Source organism: Microtus pennsylvanicus, chromosome 5 (genome assembly GCF_037038515.1).
Source record: "Microtus pennsylvanicus isolate mMicPen1 chromosome 5, mMicPen1.hap1, whole genome shotgun sequence".
Taxonomy (NCBI): Eukaryota; Metazoa; Chordata; class Mammalia; order Rodentia; family Cricetidae; genus Microtus; species Microtus pennsylvanicus.
Window position 1 is genome coordinate 90,288,131 of NC_134583.1, and position 20,167 is coordinate 90,308,297.

General features: G+C 54.5%; 1 protein-coding gene across 1 annotated transcript; it reads left to right on the plus strand.

Moving 5' to 3' along the window:
* Positions 1–12,512: 12,512 nt before the first annotated feature.
* Rcor2 (REST corepressor 2) lies at positions 12,513–20,158 on the plus strand. The gene is made up of 13 exons (XM_075973368.1): positions 12,513–12,569; positions 13,993–14,231; positions 14,911–14,967; positions 15,240–15,320; positions 15,536–15,588; positions 15,677–15,838; positions 15,949–16,073; positions 16,165–16,234; positions 16,314–16,529; positions 17,993–18,070; positions 18,758–18,815; positions 18,944–19,173; positions 19,269–20,158. The coding sequence occupies exons 2-13, from the start codon at positions 14,105–14,107 to the stop codon at positions 19,581–19,583; spliced, it is 1,572 nt and encodes a 523-aa protein (XP_075829483.1). The 5' UTR covers positions 12,513–12,569; positions 13,993–14,104; the 3' UTR covers positions 19,584–20,158.
* Positions 20,159–20,167: the final 9 nt, after the last annotated feature.

The window sequence follows — 20,167 nt, forward strand, 5'->3', positions numbered from 1 at the left end:
GAAAGTGATTGCGTCCCCAAGTCTCCATATCGAGAGTTCACTAACTGTCTTGTGAAAACACAAACCAGAGCCTCTATAGAAAGGGTCCGGGCTGAGGCTGTGGTTTTTATACAAGAAAAATGCAATAACTTAAGTCTGATTAAAAACAGAACAGTGCCAGGCAGAGGCAGGAGGATCTCTGTGAGTTCAAGGCCAGCCTGGTCTACAAAGTGAGTTCCAGGACAGCCAAACTGTAGAGAAAGCCTGTCTCAAAAAAAAGAAAGAAAGAAAGAAAGAAAGAAAGAAAGAAAGAAAGAAAGGAAGAAAGAAAGAAAAGAAAAAAATTCAAGGCCAGGCTGGGCACCAGAGTGAGACCCTGTGCCAAAATAAGAAAGTACGGCTAGAGAGATGGCTCAGTGATTAGGAGCAAAGGACTGGGGCTAGATCCCAGCACCACATGATAGATCACAAACATCTGTAACTCCAGTTCCAGAGAAGGTTGAGCCCTCTTCTGACTTTGTGGTCATTGTATGTACTAGGTACACAGGTGTACAACAGGCAAAACTCTCAAACACAAAATTAAAAAAGAAAAGAAAAGAAAGAGACAGAGAAGGCCTGGGAATGAAGTTCAGTGATAGATCACCAGCCTGTCTCTCCTGTGCCCTGACTTCCATCCTCAGGGAGTTAATTCCCTGCTGTTCTGGACTGCAAGTTTCTCAGCACCCCACCACCCCCCACTCCCCATTCCTACCCCCACCCCGCCACCCCCCACTCCCCATCCCTCACCCCTACCCCCACCCCTCACCCCCCACTCCTACCCCCACCCCTCACCCCGCCACCCCCCACTCCCCACTCCTACCCCCACCCCGCCACCCCCACTCCTACCCCCACCCCTCACCCCGCCACCCCCCACTCCTACCCCCACCCTGCCACTCCCCACCCCTCACCCCGCCACCCCCCACTCCCTAGCCCCACCCCGCCACCCCCCATTCCTACCCCCACCCCGCCACTCCCCTACTCCCACCCCTCACCCCGCCACCCCCACTCCCCAGCCCCACCCCGCCACCCCCCACCTGGCCACGGGCTCTAGAATGCTAGCAGAGGTGATGAGTGGCAGCTGGAGTCTCCATGGCCACTGTTAGGAGTCATGCGTTAGTCACTCTTTGTCACTGTGACTAGGTTCTGGGAGCAAGCTAGCAAGGGGATCTGTTTTGGCTCCTGGTGTTACAGGTCCTTAGGGTTGGCTGGCTCCATAAGGCTTTTGTGAGAACATCATGGTGGCAGAGGGGCTGGTGGGGGAATGAACATGCTCATCTCGTGGTGGCTAGGAAGAAGTGGGGGAGAGGAGAAGAGGAGGAGGGGAATGGATGGAAGCCAGGGACAAAGTATGCCGGTCATGTTATGCCAGTGACCTCCTTCCTCCATCCTAGCCCCACCGTTTAATAGGCTGCTTAGCGGAGACCTCATCAGTGGGTCACCCATCCATGTCCCAGCAGGTTCTCAGTGCCAGCAGCTGGGACAAAGCCTTCAGCACAGGAATCTTTTCGGGGATACTTTATATGGTAACTAACAACCATGCAGTGTTTATCTAGTCTGTACTTCCTTTTCATGGATGGAAAGCAAAAGGTGAGCCGGAAGGGAGAGGTCCCAGTCTGAGACCCTTTAGCTTTTTTGTTGTTGTCGTTGTTGTTTTGGTTTTTGAGACAGTGTAACAGCTCTGACTGTCCTGGAACTCACCCTGTAGACCAGGCTGGCCTCAAACTCACAGAGATCCATCTGCTTCTGCCTCCTGAGTGCTGGGACCAAAGACATGCGCCACCACCACCCAGGGAGACCCTCTAACTTTTTAAAAAGTAAGTAATCATTTCTTTATTTATTTGATGTGTTTGAGACAGGGTCTCACTGTGGTGCCCAGGCTGACCTGGAGCTCACAGGGAGCCACACACCCCTGCCAAATGCTGGTTAAGATTAAAAGTGTGCGAAGTCAGGGCACTGTCAGGGCTGAGAAAGGAGGCGCTGAACTGCCTTTCTCCTTGGGTTCTAGAGGAATGCTATCATGATCGTGTCTTACCATGTGCTTCTCGTAGGGCTCGCCTGAGTCCTACCACCACCTCCCTTAGAAAAATTTACTTACGAGATAAGTAGATAGATATTTAATCCCAGCACTCGGGGCGGGGGGCAGAGGCAGGCAGATTTCTGTGAGTTAGAGGCCAGTCTGGTCTACAGGACAAGTTCCAGGACAGGCTCCTTAGCTACTTGAAACTCTGTCTAAAAAACCAAACCAAAAACAAAACAAAACAACAACAAAAAAGAAGTAAATATCTGGGCTGTAGAGATGGCTCAGAGGTTAAAAGCACTGACTGCTCTTCCAGAGGTCCTGAGTTCAATTCCCAGCAACCACATGGTGGCTCACAACCATCTGTAATGATATTTGGTGCCCTCTTCTGCCATACGTGCAGACAGAACACTGTATACATAATAAATAAATAAATCTTTAAAAAGAGAAAAATACCTTTTGTCTGTTTGTTTGTATGCTAGGGTTAGGAGGGCATTGCCACAGTGTAAGTGTGGAGGTCAGAGGACATGTAGAAGCTGGTTTTCTCCTTCCACTATTTGGGCTCTGGAAATTGAACTCAGGTTCCCAGACTTTGTGACAAGCTTCCTTGCCAGATGAGCCACCTCACCAGCCCTCCATCCTTCCCAGTGATCCTAATTTGATTGCTTTCGCTTCTGAAAAGACTAGCTCTACAAGTGAGGTATGGTGGCTGTCCCGATAACTTCTGCCAAGTTGACTTATGCTAACATCATCTAGGAAGAGGGACTAGCAACTGGGGAATTGCCTAGATCAGACTCAACTGTAGGCAGGTCTGTGGGGAAATTTTCTTGATTAATGATTGATGTTGGGAGAGTCCAGGCCAGTATGGTGGCACCACCCCTGGGCTGGTGGTCCTGGGCTGTATAAGAAAGCAGGCTGAGCCATGAAAGGCAAAGCAATGACCAATGTTCTGTGGCCTCTGTTTCGGTTCCTGCTTTGAGTCCCTGCCCAGACTCTCCTCTGTGATGAATGGCCTGAGGGTGGTGAAATGAAAAGAGCCCCTTTTACCCCCCAACCTGCTTCTGGCCATGTTTTTATCACAACACAAGCCTAACTGGGCTGGCAGTGTGCCTGTATAATCCCATCGTGGGGTCAAGGCCAGAGGACTGGGAATGTAAGAGTAACCTCCCTTGTCTCAAAAAAAAACATCAATTCCCTCTACCCCTGTCCTGCAAGACAGGGTTTCTCTGTGTAACCTGGAACTCACACTCCAGGCTGGCCTCCAATTAAGAGACCCGCCTGCCTCTGCCTCCTGATTCCTGGAATAAAAAACATTGCCCAACAGTCCCTGCTGGTGCAATACTGTTTGTTTGTTTGTTTTTTTCTTTTTTAAAAAAATATTTATTTATTTAATATGTATGCAATATTCTGTCTATGTGTATGACTGCAGGCCAGAAGAGGGCACCAGACCTCATTACAGATGGTTGTGAGCCACCATGTGGCTGCTGGGAATTGAACTCAGGATCTTTGGAAGAGCAGTCAGTGCTCTTAACCTCTGAGCCATCTCTCCAGCCCCTGTTTGTTTTTTCAAGACAGCGTTTCTCTATGCAACTGCTCTGGCTGTCCTGGAACTTACTTTGTAGACCAGGCTGGCCTTGAATTCACAGAGATCCACCTGCCTCTGCCTCCTTCCTGAGTGCTGGAATTAAAGGCAAGCAACATCTTGACCAGTTTGATTTTTAATTCTCCTGCCTCCAAATCCTGGGATTACAGTAATGTGCCACCATGCCTAGTTTAATGCGGTGCCAGAGATCAAGTTTGGGACTTTATGAATATCAGACACTCTCTCAACAGAGCTAAGATAACTAGCCCCAACACCAGAATTTTGGAGGAAGTGTGGTTATTGGGGGTCACCTGACACAGTACCTTCCCTGTAATACTGCCTGTCTGTATGACGTGTGTGTGTGTGTGTGTGTGTGTTGGAGACTGTCCTCTTCAGTGTCAGGCTTAGGCTTGGGACCCACAGCCATGCCCAGAGGTGAATAAAGATTTCCCAAAGGGACCCAGTAGTGAACCTGCAGAGACATGTAACCCAGTATAGAGAGGCAAGCTGAGGGATGGTGGGATGCCTATAGGTGCGGTCCAGTCATTCACTTAACAAATGCTGCTCATCCACTACCTCCCCAGGCCCACCTCCTCGCTGGCACGGTCTTTGCCAGCGGATATTGACTGGCACCGGGCCCGGAGACTGCTGATGGGGACTCTGCTCTGCAGCTTGCTTCAGCAAGAAAGGCTGCCAGGAGGGATTAGTAATGTCTGCCACCGGCATGAAACGGGATGGCAGGGAGGCAGATGGAGGGAAAGAGACCAGACACAGCCAATGAGGCACAGAAAGACAGCGACTTTAAAGGGGACATCCAGGGTCTGCATAAGATGAACAGTGTCTTCTCCAGGATTCCTGCGTTAAAGTCCTAAATCTCAGCACCTCAGAAGGTGACCACATCAGAGATAGGCTGTTTTGTGTTGTTGTGCGTTTTTATGTATTTATTTATTTGTTTGTTTTTGAGACAGGGTTTTTCTATGTATCCCTGGCTATCTCACTATGTTGACCAAGATGGCCTCAAACTCAAAGATTCTGCCTTTCTCTTCCTCCCAAATGCTGGGAGTAAAGGCTTGTGTGTGTTTCAAAAGCATGCCCTGCTTTAATTGTTTTTATTACATTTTTAGTGTGTGTGTTGCAAAACGTGGCGGTCAGAGGACAATCCTGGGGAGTTGGTTCTCTCCTTTTAATGAAGTGGGTCCTGGGGATGGAATTCAGGTTGACAGGCATTGCCCACTGAACCATCTCACCAGCCCCTGTTAACCTGTTAATGTTTCTGTTTCTTTTCTTTTTCTTTTTGGTTTTTCGAGACAGGGTTTCTCTGTAGCTTTGGGGCCTGCCCTGGAACTAGCTCTTGTAGACCAGGCTCACCTCAAACTCACAGAGATCCGCCTGCCTCTGCCTCTAAGTGCTGAGATTAAAGGCGTGTGCCACCACCTCTCAGCAATATTTGCGTTTCTAAACAGAGTCTCAAGCCAGGTGGTGGTGACATGCACTTTTAATCCCAGTATTTGGGAGGCAGAGGCAGGTGAATCTCTGAGTTCAAGGACAGCCTGGTCTACAGAGGGAGTTCCAGGACAGCCAGGGCTAAGTAGAGAAACCCTGTCTTGAAAATATAAACAAATAAGCAAGCAAACAAACAAACAAAAAGAGCTCAAAGCCAGTCTCTGCTATATAGTGAGTTCAAGCTGTCCTGGGCTGTTTGAGACCCTTTTTAAAAAAACAAACAAAAAACAACAGAAGAGAAGAAAGAATGAAGGTAGTTAGAGACAGACAGACAGAATAATGACCCGGAACTTTGGCTGTGCTTTGGCATCAGTTCCCAACTCCTCTCCTCATCAAGCCAATGATCTGTAGGTGACCTGAGACCTGGGCTTCTCACCTGTGACAGAGTTTCTGGGAGAGTGGCAGAGAAAGAACTCAGGGCCCGCTGCACACGGTGGTTGGTATTTATAAGCTTTCAATTCTCTTGCTTATTCATTCACTAATCTATTCAATAATAGTTATTGAGTGCCCGCTGTGTACTTCTGCTAATTAGGGCCTGGGAATGGAGTGTGAAAAGCTAACTAATAGGCTCTTCTTATTTCTATGATTATTGCAAGTCTCTGCCTTCAAAGCAGCTGCTGGTGTGTTGGTGGGTAAGAGCAAGCTTGTCCCTGAGGTGACCAGGGACCTAGCAGTGTAGTCTGAGGACTGAGAAGGAGGGATTTCCTGGGGAGGCAAAGCCCTCGGCAGGCTCTGTTGAACCTACTTTGTATCTCTGTCACCATTGTCTGATCTTGGAAGCTAAGCAGGGTTGGGCTTGGTTAGTACTGGGATGCGGATGCGAGTGTCTACCTTGTGGCACTTGCTGTGGAAACCAGTGAGGAGCTGAAGCGAAGCGGCTCAGGTGGGGAAGATAGCTGCCTCTCTGGCTGAGCTCATGGTAAACCAGTCAGCCATGAGTGTTGAAACGGAAAGGGTGCAGATACACCTGAGTTACATTTGGAGGATTTGTTAGTCAGCTAGCCTGCAGGAAGCACTGGGGCTCATACTGAGAGTGACAAGGTTGCTTGGACAGTTACATTGTTTCTGAGGTGGCAGAGAATGGAGATTTCCAATGAGAAAGAGGTTCAGAGGTTTAGTGGTTCCTTGGGTTGGCCCAAGGGCTCAATGTCACTAAGAAACCAATGTTATTCTGTCTCATCAGGGTGCCCTTGAATATGCTGCCTTTATTCTCCCCTCCCTCTTCCTTTCCTTTTTTGTGCACACGGACATGTTCATGTGTGCACATATATATGTGCGTGTATAAAGGCTAAAGGTCAGCAGTGTGTCTCATCCTCAATTGCTCTCCAATTAATTTTTTTATTTTTTTGATTTTTCGAGACAGGGTTTCCCTGTAGCTTTTGGTTTCTGTCCTGGAACTAGCTTTTATAGACCAGGCTGGCCTTGAACTCACAGAGATCCGCCTGTCTCTGCCTCCCGAGTGCTGGGATTAAAGGCATGCGCCACCACCGCCCAGTCCAATTAATTTTTTAAATTTTTATTTATTTTATGCGTGTGGTGTTTTGCCTTTGTCTGTCCACCACGTGCTGGCAGTGCCCTTGGAGACAAGAAGAGGGTATAGAATACCCTAGAACTAGAGCTGTGAGCTGCCATGTAGGTGTGGAAATCGAACCCAGGTTCTCTGGACGAGTAGACTGTGCTTTTAACTCCAGCCCTTCTAACTTATTTTTTTTTTTGAGACAGGGTTTCTCTGTAGCTTTGGAGCCTGTCCTGGAAACAGCTCTTGTAGACCTGACTGGCCTTGAACTCACAGAGATCCTCCTGCCTCTGCCTCCCGAGTGCTGGGATTAAAGGTGTGCACCACCACCGCCCGGCACTCAGCCTGCTTTTTATGCCACCCAGGACAACCAGCCCAGGGGTGATACCATCCACAGTGATTGAGCTCTCAATCATTAATCAAGAAAATGCCCCCCACATATTGACATGCCTACAGGTCAATATAACGGAGGCATTTCCTCTGTTGAGGTTCCCTCTTCCTAACCTAGATGACAACAGCTTGTGCTAAATTGACAAACAACCAAACAGAAATCCACAGGACACTCTTTTTTGGTGTGTGCGTGTGTGTGTTTGTGCCACACTGAGATTGTGGGGACCTGAGGACAATTTGCTAGACTCAGCGTTCTTTGTTTTGTTTCGTTGTTTTTTCTTTTGTTTGTTTTGTTTTTGTTTTTGGGTCCCCTGAAGCCTGAACTTAGGTCTCCAGACTTGGTTGCACACTCCTTTACCCATTGAGCCAGCTTACTCTTTTGTTTTTTGGACAGGATAATGAGAAGCAGGGGACTCACTTAATCAGGCTACATTTTAGGAAGATCATTCAGCTGTGAAATAGTAGCCAGGTTAAGAGAGTATAGAAAGACGGCTTAGTGGTTTGGAGGCCAGGCCACTCTTGCAGAGCATCTGAGTTCCCTTCCCAGTACCCATACGTGGGTTCACAACCGACTGTAACTCCAGCCCTAGGGGAACTGAGGCCATCTTCTGGCCTCCTGAGAGCACTGCATACATATGGTGCACAGACAAACACGCAGCCAAAATACTCATAAAACAAAAAAGAAATAGAAATGGGATGTGTGGAAGATTAGAAGAGGGAAAAGAGGCAGGGAGGCTGGAAAGTGGGGAAGGGGCATCAACAGCAGTGCTGGAGAGTGAGAACCTGGAGGGGAGAGGGATGGCAGACAGCTCGTGGCAAATACTTCATGGTCAGTTTTGCCCTGGGCAGAGGGCTGGGTGGGGGATAGTGCTGGGGCTGCTCATAGCCTAGACGGTAGCGTTGGAGCCTGGGGAGTTGAGGGACTCAGAGTCCCAAGGACTAACCAGTAAGGCTTTGGAGACTGGTGTCCAGTGTGCCCAGGGCAGAATGACCACCCTGCCCAATGTCTTTGGCATTTAGAGATAACCACACTACTGGTGACCTTGGCAATAGCCTCTGTGGGGTGGCACTGCTTGGACTGGGGAGTGAGTGGGAGGTGAGGGCGAGGATAGGCGTGTGTGAACCACGAAGAACCCCTTCCGGAAGCCCTGCCTGGGGGACGGGGACAGTGGTAGCTTTAGCTGGAAAGGGAAGCTATAATAAAGGAGGCTGGAGAGAGAGGTGAAGAGGGTTTGGCTGGGGTGAGGCTAGGCAGAGCGGGCCTTGGGAGTGAGAGGCAGAGCAGAATACATCCTTTGGCAGTCGATTGGAGGGGCTGCCCCTGGGGCACATGGATGGATGGGCCAGGTTGGTGTGTGCAGGGTGGGTAAGGTACCTGGGGCTCCAGGTAAGGCTCTGGGGATGGTGAACAGACCTGTTTGATTGGACAAGGCAGGGCTAGAAAGCCCCTCCAAGTACCAGGCTGGGCAAGATTTGCACGAAGACAATAGGGAACCATGGGGGTTTATTGAGCAGGAGTGGGCCCTGAAGGAAGACACTGTCTCCAGCTCCACATTTATCAGGGAGTGATAGTGTCAGATAGGCAGGGACCTAGGTTGTTGGTTAAGTCTGAAGGGGCCGGGCGATGGTGGCGCACGCCTTTAATCCCAGCACTCGGGAGGCAGAGGTAGGCGGATCTCTGTGAGTTCGAGACCAGCCTGGTCTACAAGAGCTAGTTCCAGGACAGGCTCCAAAGCCACAGAGAAACCCTGTCTCGAAAAAAACCAAAAAAAAAAAAAAAAAAAGTCTGAAGGGAAGCTGCAGGTTGTCTGATGTCAGAGGAGCTTCTTGGACAAAGGTCTAACCCTGGAGTCCTTCTGTGGATCCAGTAGACCAGTGGTGATGGCCTTAAGCTGGTCCACAGGGTATGGGCTGCCTCGTGCAGCAGTAAGCTAAGGCCTATGGGGGTGCTGGGTTAGCTGGATGCTAAACCACAAGGAAACCAGTATAGAGGGATGTGCTTGCTGCATTCCACCTGAGACGTTATTGGATCCTCTTAATAATTGATGAGGTGAAAATTATTCCCTTTTACGAGTGGAGGAGAAGAGGGTCAGAGAGGGCAAGTCACTCACATACGGCCACATGGCAAGCAAGAAGGAGAACTGGAGTCACCCTGGATTGGAGTTCTCTGGCTTGCTCTTGTCTAGTGTGTTCCACTCTGAGAGAGTCTCGGCAGCTCTGAGGTGGGGCTTACTGCGGATGGATCTGAGCTTCTGTGACTCCCATGACCCAGGGTAGGTGGGTAGGCACCAAAGGCCAGATAACCAGTCCAGGAGCTTTGTTCCTCTTGGTGCCAGGCTCAGCCTCCTTGGGAGGTCACTCATGCCCTGGTCAACGTGGGTCTCCTCTGGTCTGGACTGCCGCCGCCAGAGGGCGCATCTGTTGCCCAGGTGAGGGTGAGGGGCATCCACTCCTCAAAGCTTCTGGAACCCAAGAAGCTTCCAGGAGCTGGAAGCTGCCTCTTGTGCTCTGGGAGGTCCCTGCCGCTTTCCTGTCAACGAAGACCATTTAAACCCTTTCCTCCTAGCTCTGCAGACGCTAGGCTCGAGGTATCAGATCTCCCTGGCCCCGGGGGCCAGGAAGCTGGGGTCCACCTCTCAGACTTCATAGCTACTTCTGCTTGGCCCAGAGCCTCCTTTAGCCTCTGAGCAGAGGTGGTGCCAAACCTCTCAGCATTTTTTTTTTTTTTGCACAGTGGGGGTGGGATGGGTGTTGCTGCAGAGAGTGGTGATCACTACTAGGGCTCAGAGATGGAGAGGAAGCATCCTGGGTCCCCAGTAAGCCAGAAGGTCCCTAGGGGACACAGAGGGCTCTGAAGGAGGCATTCCTGTCTGAGCAGCATTGAAGGGGCTAGGAAGAACTCCCTGGACTCCTCCCATAGGATACCTCTCCTACCCACCTCGTCCTAGGTCCTAGTCGGAAGGGGAGAAGTCTCCCCCCTCCCCCGTTGCTCAACCAGGTTTCTGCCTGGGTCCTGCCGCCCTCCTTCCTCCACTGTAGGCTGCCTTCCTCCCCAAGTTTAGCCCCTTGGCTGTGGCCACTGAGGGCCTGGCGAGGGTCCCAGGCACCACACCACAGCAGCCAGCCTCCAGCCTCTGCCCCGGACAGTCCCAGTCTGTCTGGCAGGGCTGGCAGATTAGGGATTGGCTGGAGCTGCCCCCGCCTTTGAGAGGAGGGGAGGCCCGGTGGCTCACCCAAGGTCACCCTTCCTTTCCTTTCCCAGCATCCCTGTTCAACCCTGTCCCTCTGCCTCACCTTGAAGAGGGAGGAGGCAAGATGCCCAGCAGGTCTAGCACACAGGAGCCCAGCTAAGGGAAAAGACTGTGGGCTTCTGTTGCCTATTCTTCCCTCCAGCCAACGCTGAGCGCCTGCTGTATGCTAGGCTCTAAGAACACAGCCTTGAACACAATGACCCAAGCTATCAAGCACGTTTGTGTCTGTGAACCAAGTGGTAAATTAATGAGTTCTGGGCTGGCTGGGCCAAAGCAGGCTTTCCTGGGGGATCTGAGGGCCCAGGAGTCTTTCAGGGCCTAGGCAAGGGAGGCAAGCCTCAGGCAGAAGCCTGTATGGGGCCAAGCTGGGCCCTAGTTCTCTCAGCAGGACTGCTCAGGGGACAAATGTGCCTGACTGTGGGCTTGGGCTTGCTGTGAGGCAGCCTGTGCCCTGGCTTGCATCCCTGAGAAGAAGGCAGGGCGCTGTCGTGTTCGCCTTCCCTCCCTGAGGGCCAAGAGTGGAAGCTCATCCGTCAAAATGGCGGGAGAGCATTCCCGGGAGACCTGCGCTCTCTCGCCAAGCTTGCAGGTGGCCTCAGGGAGGTGAGGGACTCGTTCTAGCAGCTTGCGTCTGTGCTTCCTCAGGCTGCATGAGAGGAGGGGCTGGCCCCTGGCTGCCTCTTTCCCTTATCACATCCCATATTCCTGGCCACGTGGCACCTCTGCACCCCACATCTGAGGGAAGAAGATTCCTGACCTTAGGACTTGGGGAACTAGAGAAAGGTGGGTGGGACCTGGGGTACCGTGGGGACTGAGTCCTGTGGCATAGCCACACCCCACAGCCCTAGGGCTGCAGGGAGGGGGTGCTGTCTCTTTAAGAGCCTCCAGGCTGCTAGGAGCAGATGGCCAGACCGGCCAGGGCCCCTTGTCCTTTGTGTGCCTTCGCACAAAAGAGGGGGCCAGCTGGGGAGGGGGCGGCTGCAGCAGGTGGGAGGGGTGGGGCCTTGCCCCTCCCCTGAACCCTTGCAGCTTGGGGCTGAAATTGATCACTTGGAACCAGCCACCTCTCTGCGCCCTGTGGCCCCCACAGTTGTCCCTAAACTCTTCTGATGCCCCCACTGTGTTGTGTCTTACCTCCTTGGCAGAAGGCTCACGACATCAGGGCTTCCAGACAGCTCCCTTACCTCAAAATAATAATAAAACCTCCCTGCCCTGCCCCCACCCCAGAGTAGGATCTTCCTTTGGTGTGTGTGGTGGAGTGGGTGGGAGGGGGTCCAGGCTGGCTTCAGGGATGAATGAGAACAGAGTTGGGTCCTAGCGTATGGGAGAAGTGACTATAGGACAGAAGGGAAGCCAGTGGCTTGGGATCCTCGCTAGGCCTTGTGCTAAGGCCCGTGGGGCAGCCCTGGTGGAAGGAGACAAGAACTAAGCTTGAGGTTTGAGGCCTGGGGTAGGACAAAATCTTGGCCTAGGAGCCTAGGTTCTAGAATGGAAGGAGACAAGTGGAGGATGGGGACCCAAGGGAAGTCTTGACTAATGGTCGCCATAAGCAAGGAATCTGCCATCATAGCAGAGTGTGCTGTGCACAGCGGTCACCAGCTAGGCAAAGGCATAGAAATAGGAACACCTCCCTAAGGGTAGCTTGGGACAGGTATAGCCCCCTGCCACTGGTTTCTAGGCTTCACCAGAAGTCACTTTGCTTCTTGGAACAGACCCTTTCAGGTCAGACAGCCTCTGCTTCATTCATTTTCTCTTTGTCCCAGATCTCCCCATCCTGGGGCTTGATGCCCAGCTCATGATTTAAGGGGAGGAAAAAGGTCCTATAACTCTGTCCCGAGGTGTGGCGGGCAACGTGGCCGCTGACTGGGTGGCTCTATGTGGCCCGATAGTGCTAAAGTCGGGTGGGGTAATGTCTGCCTCTGCCAGCCGAGGGCAAGGAACCCCCAGGAACAGGACGCCCCAGCCAGGTCGTGGCCTGACCGCAGGACCCCGGCCGGTCGGCCACAGCCAGTGGATGGGGGCGGGGATCCCCGGTTGGGGCCAGGGCTGCTTCTAAATTTAGGAATCTGATTACAGAGTGGCCAAGGAAGGGAAGGGAGAGGAGGGTGCGAGTGCAGGCTCGGCTCGATCTGGGCATAGCGGGGTGTGCCTGGATAGAGGCGTGTCCAAGGAGTCCGGGGCTCCCCGTGGGAGGGGCGGCGGGCGGGGGCTTAGGCCTGTGTGCGTTGCAGCACGTGCCCCAGGCGGCGGGGACGGGCACGGGCGCAGCTCGCAGGCTTCGAGCTGCTGCCGGTGAGTGCGCTGGCTCTTTGTGTGCCTGGCAGGGTGGCTGGGTCTGGCTTTGAAAGTCTCTGCCCACCCCCTCCCCCAACTCCGTCTGTGCCTCCCAACCGGCTTCCCTGTCTGTCACTCTGCCCGTGCCTGTCCGGGGGGAGGGGGGATGCTGCTTCCAGCTGGGGTGACAGTGAATCCAGTGGGGAATTTGCCCCCTTCAGCCCAGACCTTGCCCTGTAGCTTTCATGTCCATTCCTCTTTAGTACCACTGATTTGGGGTGCAGACTGCAGCAGTTAAGAGACACTAGGGTGACCCCTGGGGACCCACAGATCCCGCAGAAGTCAGGTTCTGGCCCAGTAGCTCTTGGAGAAATTCATCTCGCGCCTGTCCGGCCTCCCATCCGCTTTGGCCCCCAAGGGCGCATGAAGGGGGGGTCCCCCTGCGGAAGGGGGGGCAGGGAGTTCCTTGGCAGGAAGAGAAATGGAAGGAAAAGCTGGGCTCCACCCGGGCGGGCGGACAGGCGGCCTCTGGGCCCCCGGGGCAGACCACAGTAATCGGAGCCCACTAGTGTGTGGAGCCGGTGTGCTTGTGGGTGGGGCTGACCCCGGGGCTTCTCCTGGGGGACACTGAGGTCTACCCCACAAGGGCCAAATCAGAGAGCTCAAAGACGCGAGGGGCGCTCCCTGGGGGGGTACGCGCGCCCCATCCTGGTCCTGACCCCACCCCCTGGAGGTCTAGCCCCGGCCCTAGGCCCCGCCCCCCGGGCCCTCCCTCCCACCCCAGGGCCAGATGTTCAGCTGGCGGAGGCATCGACTGGGGGAGGGGTGCTGAGGCCGCAGCCGGCACTACTTCCCTGCCAGCAGCTTCATTGTGTGCGCGAGGAGCGAGCGGCGGCGGAGAGCGGGCGAGTGAGCGGCGGTAGCGCGAGCGCGGCGGGGCGAGGAGCGCGCCGGGGAGGGTGCGAGGCGGCGCCCGCGGCTGCGCTGCGCCCGCCTCCCGGCAACTCTGCTCCAGCGCCGCACGCCGTGCGCGCCGTCCCGCCGCCGGGGCCCCCGCGGGCTGGAGTGGCTGTCGTGGGGTCCGGACGGGCAGGATCCCACCAGTGGGGACTGGGCATCCTCGGCATATCCGAGGGGCGCGGAGCCCGCAGCGGCGGCCACTGCGCGGCAGCCCTCGCCGGCCGAACGGCGTGGGCAGGCGCGCGGCGCGGCTCCGGGGCTCCCCGAGGGCAGCGCGCCCCGACTCCTCCCGGGGGAGCCCCAACCCCGAAGGGCGCACGGAGCAAGTGTGCCCCCGGCCGCATCGTCCCCCACGTACCCCCACTTCTTCATAAACTTTTCTGCTGTCCTCTCCTCGCCCGTGGGGGTCGCAGCTCTAGGGCAGCCCTCCGGGGCCCCGACCTCTCGGACCCTAGCCACGCTGACCTCCCGCTTCTCATAGCCTCAGTGGCGACCTCTCCAGGTCGGGTCGGGCGCGGCACTCGAGGCAAGCGCGGCAAGCTCCGACGCTCTCCAAAGGCTCCCGCGCCCCCCCGGGGCAGCCGGGCGGGGTAATGCCCTCGGTGATGGAGAAGCCCAGTGCGGGCTCCGGGATCCTGTCCCGAAGTCGGGCCAAGACGGCACCCAACGGCGGACAGCCGCACTCGGAGGATGACAGCAGCGAGGAGGAGCACTCGCACGGTGAGCCCGGTGGCCTAGGGTTAAAGGCGCGCTGGTCCGGGGAGGAGACACGGAAGATGGGGAGGGGGAGAGTTGCAAACCACAGATGGTTTCTGCCGCTCCTGAATTGCAGCCTTTGCTTTCTCATGCTTGGGGCTACCGGCACCGGGAATCCACAGCCTGGGCCGCTGCCCACCCACCTCCCCTTTGCCCTCCGTTGCTGAGGGAGCTTATAGGGTGCCTCATTTGGATGGATTGGGTCCCTTATTTCTTGCCACCTTGCAGGGGACTGAGGTCTGATTGGGCCAGGGGCTGGAAAGACACCTACCTCCATGCGGAGCTGTGAAGCTCATGTGGTGGGGAGGAGCCCAGGGCTCCCTGCAAGGATGAGGTCCAGGTCTAGGGGCAACCCTCCAAGCCTCCACCCCCCAGCCAGAACAAAGCACTTTGCTCTGGCCTGGCCTTTAAAACTGTCCTCTTAACCCCCTCCCCCCATGGCCATGACTAGGCAGGGTCTCTCTCCCAGTCCCCTCTGTCTCGGAGGGTAGCTGGGGTGGGGGGGGACTACCAGGGAAAAGTGAGTTTCCTGGGTGGTGGGGGCCCTGAGTGGCCAGAAAGAAGAACTCCAAATCAGCCACCTCCCCCGCCATATCCTCCCCCCACTTCCCTGGAGTCTTGACTGCCTCCCCTGGCTCCACAGACAGCATGATCCGTGTTGGAACCAATTACCAAGCAGTAATTCCGGAGTGCAAGCCTGGTGAGTGGCAGGACAGACATGGAGGGAGGGGTGGAGGCTGATGGCTTGGCCTGCAGCCCCACCTGGGAACTCTTGGCTGGCTCCTGCTTGAGGGACAGGCGGTGGGCGGGGTGGGTGGCCCCGTGGCACTGTTACTTTTCCTGCTCTGCCTTCCTGTCTGGGTCTCTGCTCCTCCTTCCCTTCTGGGCCTCACCTCCCAGCTTGACTGTGTTGCTCAGTGGTCTCCTGTCCCTGTGAATGCCACAAGGCTAATTCTCTCTTCTGCCTTTCAGAGAGCCCCGCGCGCTATAGCAACAAGGAGCTGAAGGGGATGTTGGTGTGGTCCCCCAACCACTGTGTATCAGACGCCAAACGTGAGTGGGGTGTGCCCCAGTCAGGCCCAATCTTGGGAGCAGGGCTGCAGCCCTGCCTTAGAAGTGGGCTGTTAGTCCCACCTACATGGAAGTCTGGTAGGAGCACAGCCTAGGAGCTTGAGATCAGCCTGGGCAATAGAAAGGGGCTATAGGCTGACAAGAGGCCCTTGCTTTGAGGGGCTTACCCTCTGTGACCCCACTCCTTCCCCCTGCAGTTGACAAGTACATTGCCATGGCCAAGGAGAAGCATGGCTACAACATTGAGCAGGTGGGCTGGAGGTCCTGAGGGATGGGAGTGGGACAGGGTAGAGCAGCACCGGGGTGGCAGAGCCTGAGCTGCCCCTGTCCTGGGCCAGGCACTCGGCATGCTTCTGTGGCATAAACACGACGTGGAGAAGTCGCTGGCTGATCTAGCCAACTTCACCCCCTTCCCTGACGAGTGGACAGTCGAGGACAAGGTGCTGTTTGAACAGGCCTTTGGATTTCATGGCAAGTGCTTCCAGCGGATCCAGCAGATGGTAAGTCTATGCCCATGGTCCATTGAGTGCTCCTCAGCCCTTCAGTCAGAAACAGCTTCCCTGGGGCCAGAGTCTCAGGTGGACTCCTGTTTCTGGCCTTGCTTCCCCAGCTACCTGACAAGCTGATTCCCAGCCTGGTGAAGTATTACTACTCTTGGAAGAAGACCCGAAGTCGAACTAGTGTGATGGACAGGCAGGCCAGGCGGCTGGGTGGCCGCAAGGACAAAGAAGACAGGTGGGGGTGGGGGTTGCTGGTAGGGGGCAGGGGGCTGACAATATTTTGGGTTGGGCCTCGCCTCATTTCCTCCCTGGCCCTGTGTCAGCAGTGATGAGCTTGAAGAGGGACGAGGGACTGTGAGTGAGGGAGAGCCAGATCCTGGAGACCCCAAGCGCGAGGTAAGGCTCCTAGCTGCTCTGCCCTGCCTACCCCTCAACTTGGCCTCAGAAGTACACAGTGTTCTTTATTTCCCTTCAGCCTCTGCCATCTCGACCTCTGAATGCACGGCCTGGTCCTGGGAAGAAGGAGGTTCAGGTATCTCAGTACCGCCACCACCCACTTCGAACTCGGAGACGTCCACCCAAGGGCATGTACCTGAGTCCTGAAGGCCTCACAGCGGTGTCGGGAAGCCCAGACCTCGCTAACCTCACACTCCGAGGTCTCGACTCACAGCTCATCTCTCTTAAGCGCCAGGTGGGGGCCCAAGGAAAGGGGGCCATGCAGAGGGGATCATCAGCTCCCGAGACCTGTGTTGGGGCAGCTGAGGTGTAAGGGAGATGGTGCTAGTGCTAAGCTTGACTCTCTGCCACCGTCAGGGACTCAGGGTAGCTTGACATTCCTTTCTGGTGTGTGTGTACGCGCGCACGTGCGTGCACAGGTGTTCACGTGTGTATGGTAGGTGCATGGGCATGTGTGCCTTGGTGTTCATGTAGTTGTTTCTACCTTGACGTGAGTTCGGGGAGCAAGCTTAGGTTGTTGGGCTTTGTGGCAAGCACTTTTACCTGCCTGTCTGGGCAGCTCCCTGGTCTTTTTTGGGAGGAGTGGGGAACAGGGTCTCATGTATTCTAGACTAATCTCAAACTAGCTCTGTAATAGAGGATAACCTTGAGTTTCTGACTCTCCAGCCTCCACTCCCCCACCCCCAGTTCTGGGATTACAGGCATGTATCATCATGTCCTGTTTATGAAGTGTTGGGGATCATGCACACTGGGCAAGCAGTACCAGCTGAGCTACTTACTCTCAAGCTCTTTTAGGCCTTAGACATAGGCAGGTGGCTGTCCTTGGCTACAGAGTGAAGTTGAGGCTATCTGGGGTATGTGAGGTGAGGCCTTACCCCGTTTATTTTGCTTATTTATTTATTTATTTATTTTTGATTTTTCGAGACAGGGTTTCTCGTAGTTTTTGGTTCCTGTCCTGGAACTAGCTCTTATAGACCAGGCTGGCCTTGAACTCAAAGAGATCCGCCTGCCTCTGCCTCCCAAGTGCTGGGATTAAAGGCCTGCGCCGCCGGCTTTATTTTATTATTTTGTGTGTGGGCAGGGGCTCACACATGCCATAGTGGAGGGCAGACAACTTGTGGAGTGGGCTCTACTAGGTAGGACCTGGGAATCAAACTCAGGTCAGGATTGGTGGCAAGCACCTTTTAGGAAGTGCAAGCTGCATGTACGTATGTGTAGACGATACGAGTGTGGGCGCGGTGCCATGTGCTCACATGGTTCTCTGCTACCTTTGTGAGTTCTGGGAATCAGACTCAGGTCATCAGGTTTCGTGGCGAGCACTTCCACCTGTCTGTTTTGCCCCTCGACTTCCTAGCAAGCCCCAAGACTTGTTCTCAAGTAAGAAAGATGAGTGCTGTGGCGAGCACCAGTAGTCCCAGCACTCGGGAGGGAGAGGTAGGAGAATTAAGAGTTCAAGGCCAGTCTCAACTCTATAGCAAGTTTGAGGTCAGACTGGGCTGTGGTTCCCTCAAAAAAAACAAAACAAAACAAAAAACCTCCAACATGAGCAAATCGTCAGTGTCCTAAGATTTTGAAGGAGTGGGTTGGGACGGTAGAGCTCTCAGTGCTCTGTGGAGGGGAGGGCTGGGGCAGGGGCGGGGGCGGTGTTGGCCTCCCGGCATGCACAGTTCCATGGTCCTTTCTCCTTGGCCTCTGTAGGTTCAGAGCATGAAGCAGACCAATAGCAGCCTCCGCCAAGCACTGGAGGGTGGCATTGACCCTCTCCGCCCCCCTGAGGTAAGGCTGTTATGTTTATTTGGGTGCAAAAGGGGCTTTTCCCTAGAGGAGAACAGAAATGAGGAGGAGGCAGTATTTTTACAAAACCCTTTTCATATTGACTTGGGTGGGTGGAGTCGGACAGGGCGGACCCCACAGTGCATGTGAGGGGGTCGGAGGATAATCTGCAGGAGTCATTTCCTTTCCTGTTGTGGATCCTGGGGTCACACTCAGGTCGTCAGCCACGGAGGCAGAAGCCTACACCCTGAGGCTTCTAACCAGCCCCCATATGTATTTTAATTCATGGAGGCAGAAGCCTACACCCCGAGGCTTCTAACCAGCCCCCACATACGTATTTTAATTCATTACTTAGTTTTGGCTTTTTGAGACAGGGTTTCTCTGTGTAGACCAGGCTAGCCTTGAACTCAGAGATCTGACTGTTTCTGCCTCCCAAATCCTGGCATTTTGAAAGATTATTTCTTTTCATGTGTGTGTCTACTGTCTTTGTAAATGTGTCCCTGCTGACCGTGGAAGCCAGAAGAGGGCGCCAGATACCCTAGAGCTGGAGTTCCAGATAGTGCTGGGAACTGACCATAGGTTCCTCTGCTGGAGCGCCAGTGCTCTTAACCACTGACCATTTATCTCTCTATTTCCTCCCTCCCTTTATATATTTTTAGTATAATGATTATTTATATTCTTGCTTTTCAGGCGAATACCAAGTTCAATTCCCGCTGGACCACAGATGAACAACTTCTGGCTGTACAAGGTGGGTCATGCCATGGCAAGAATTGAGAACCTTAGAGACCTCTCTTACCTTTTCAGGAGCTGAAGTAGAGGGGAAATAAATAGTTCTGAGGGGCATTTACAGTTTGCTGCCCTTTTTGACCCTTGCAGCTATCCGTAGATATGGCAAAGACTTTGGGGCTATTGCAGAGGTGATTGGGAACAAGACACTGACCCAAGTGAAGACCTTCTTTGTGAGCTACCGTCGCCGCTTCAACCTGGAGGAGGTGCTGCAGGAATGGGAGGCTGAACAGGATGGGGCCCCTGCAGCTCCAGTCCCTATGGAAGAGGCCAGGCGAGGGGCTCCTGTGCCGGCCCCAGCCCTAGAAGAAGATGATGAGGTGAGAGGCAGGGGGTTGTCTTCAGAGGACAGGTGAGTCTAGGGCTGCTGAGCATGTCCAGGAGCAGCCTCCTCACCCTTTTCTCTCCCCCTCAGGTCCAGATTACATCTGTCTCAACATCAGTACCCCGATCAGTACCCCCTGCACCACCCCCACCTCCACCACCCACCTCACTTTCCCAGCCACCTCCACTGCTGAGGCCACCTCTGCCCACAGCTCCCACATTGCTCCGCCAGCCACCTCCCTTGCAACAGGGCCGCTTCCTGCAGCCCCGGCTGGCCCCCAACCAGCCCCCACCACCTCTCATCCGCCCTGCCCTGGCTGCCTCTCGCCACAGTGCCCGCCCTGGTCCTCAGCCTCCACCTACCCTGATTGGAGCCCCCTTGGAGCCCCCTGCACCCTCAGTTTGAGCCCTGGATCCTTCACTGCCCAGAGGCTCCTGAACCCTTGGCTGGATATCTCTAGCATCACTTAAGGACAGAAGGGACTAGGGCTTTTGCCAGGTCTTTCAAAGACCCAGAGCTGCCAGTTGGCACAGCTTGGACCTGTGGGTTCTGCATGTGTTCTTGGCAGCTGAGCTTGTCAACCCCCAGCCAGGGGCTAGAGCTCAGGGCCTGCAGGAACTCTGCTTCCTGGCTGTGACTGGAATGGCTGCCTCCTTGCCTGCCTGCCTGCCTGCCGAGGGCTTGGCCTCTGGGCTACCCTTTGTGTGGGGGTAGTGACTTTAGCATGGGGGATGGGCGAGAGGACAGTTGGGGTGTTAGCTGGCCTCATTCACCTTTCCCTTCTTTTAGCAATAAGTCAGGTGCACTGGGGAGGGGATTGGGGTGGTGACGCAGGGACCTGGTGGGAAGAATACTGAGCAGCTGTAGGGGGCCCGCTTTGTCCACCCCCAAGAAGCTTGGAGAAAGGAGGGTTGGGGACTTACACAGACATGGGTTTATTTTTCAACATTTTTAAAAAAATAAATGCAACCTCTTAATGTATGAGTCTT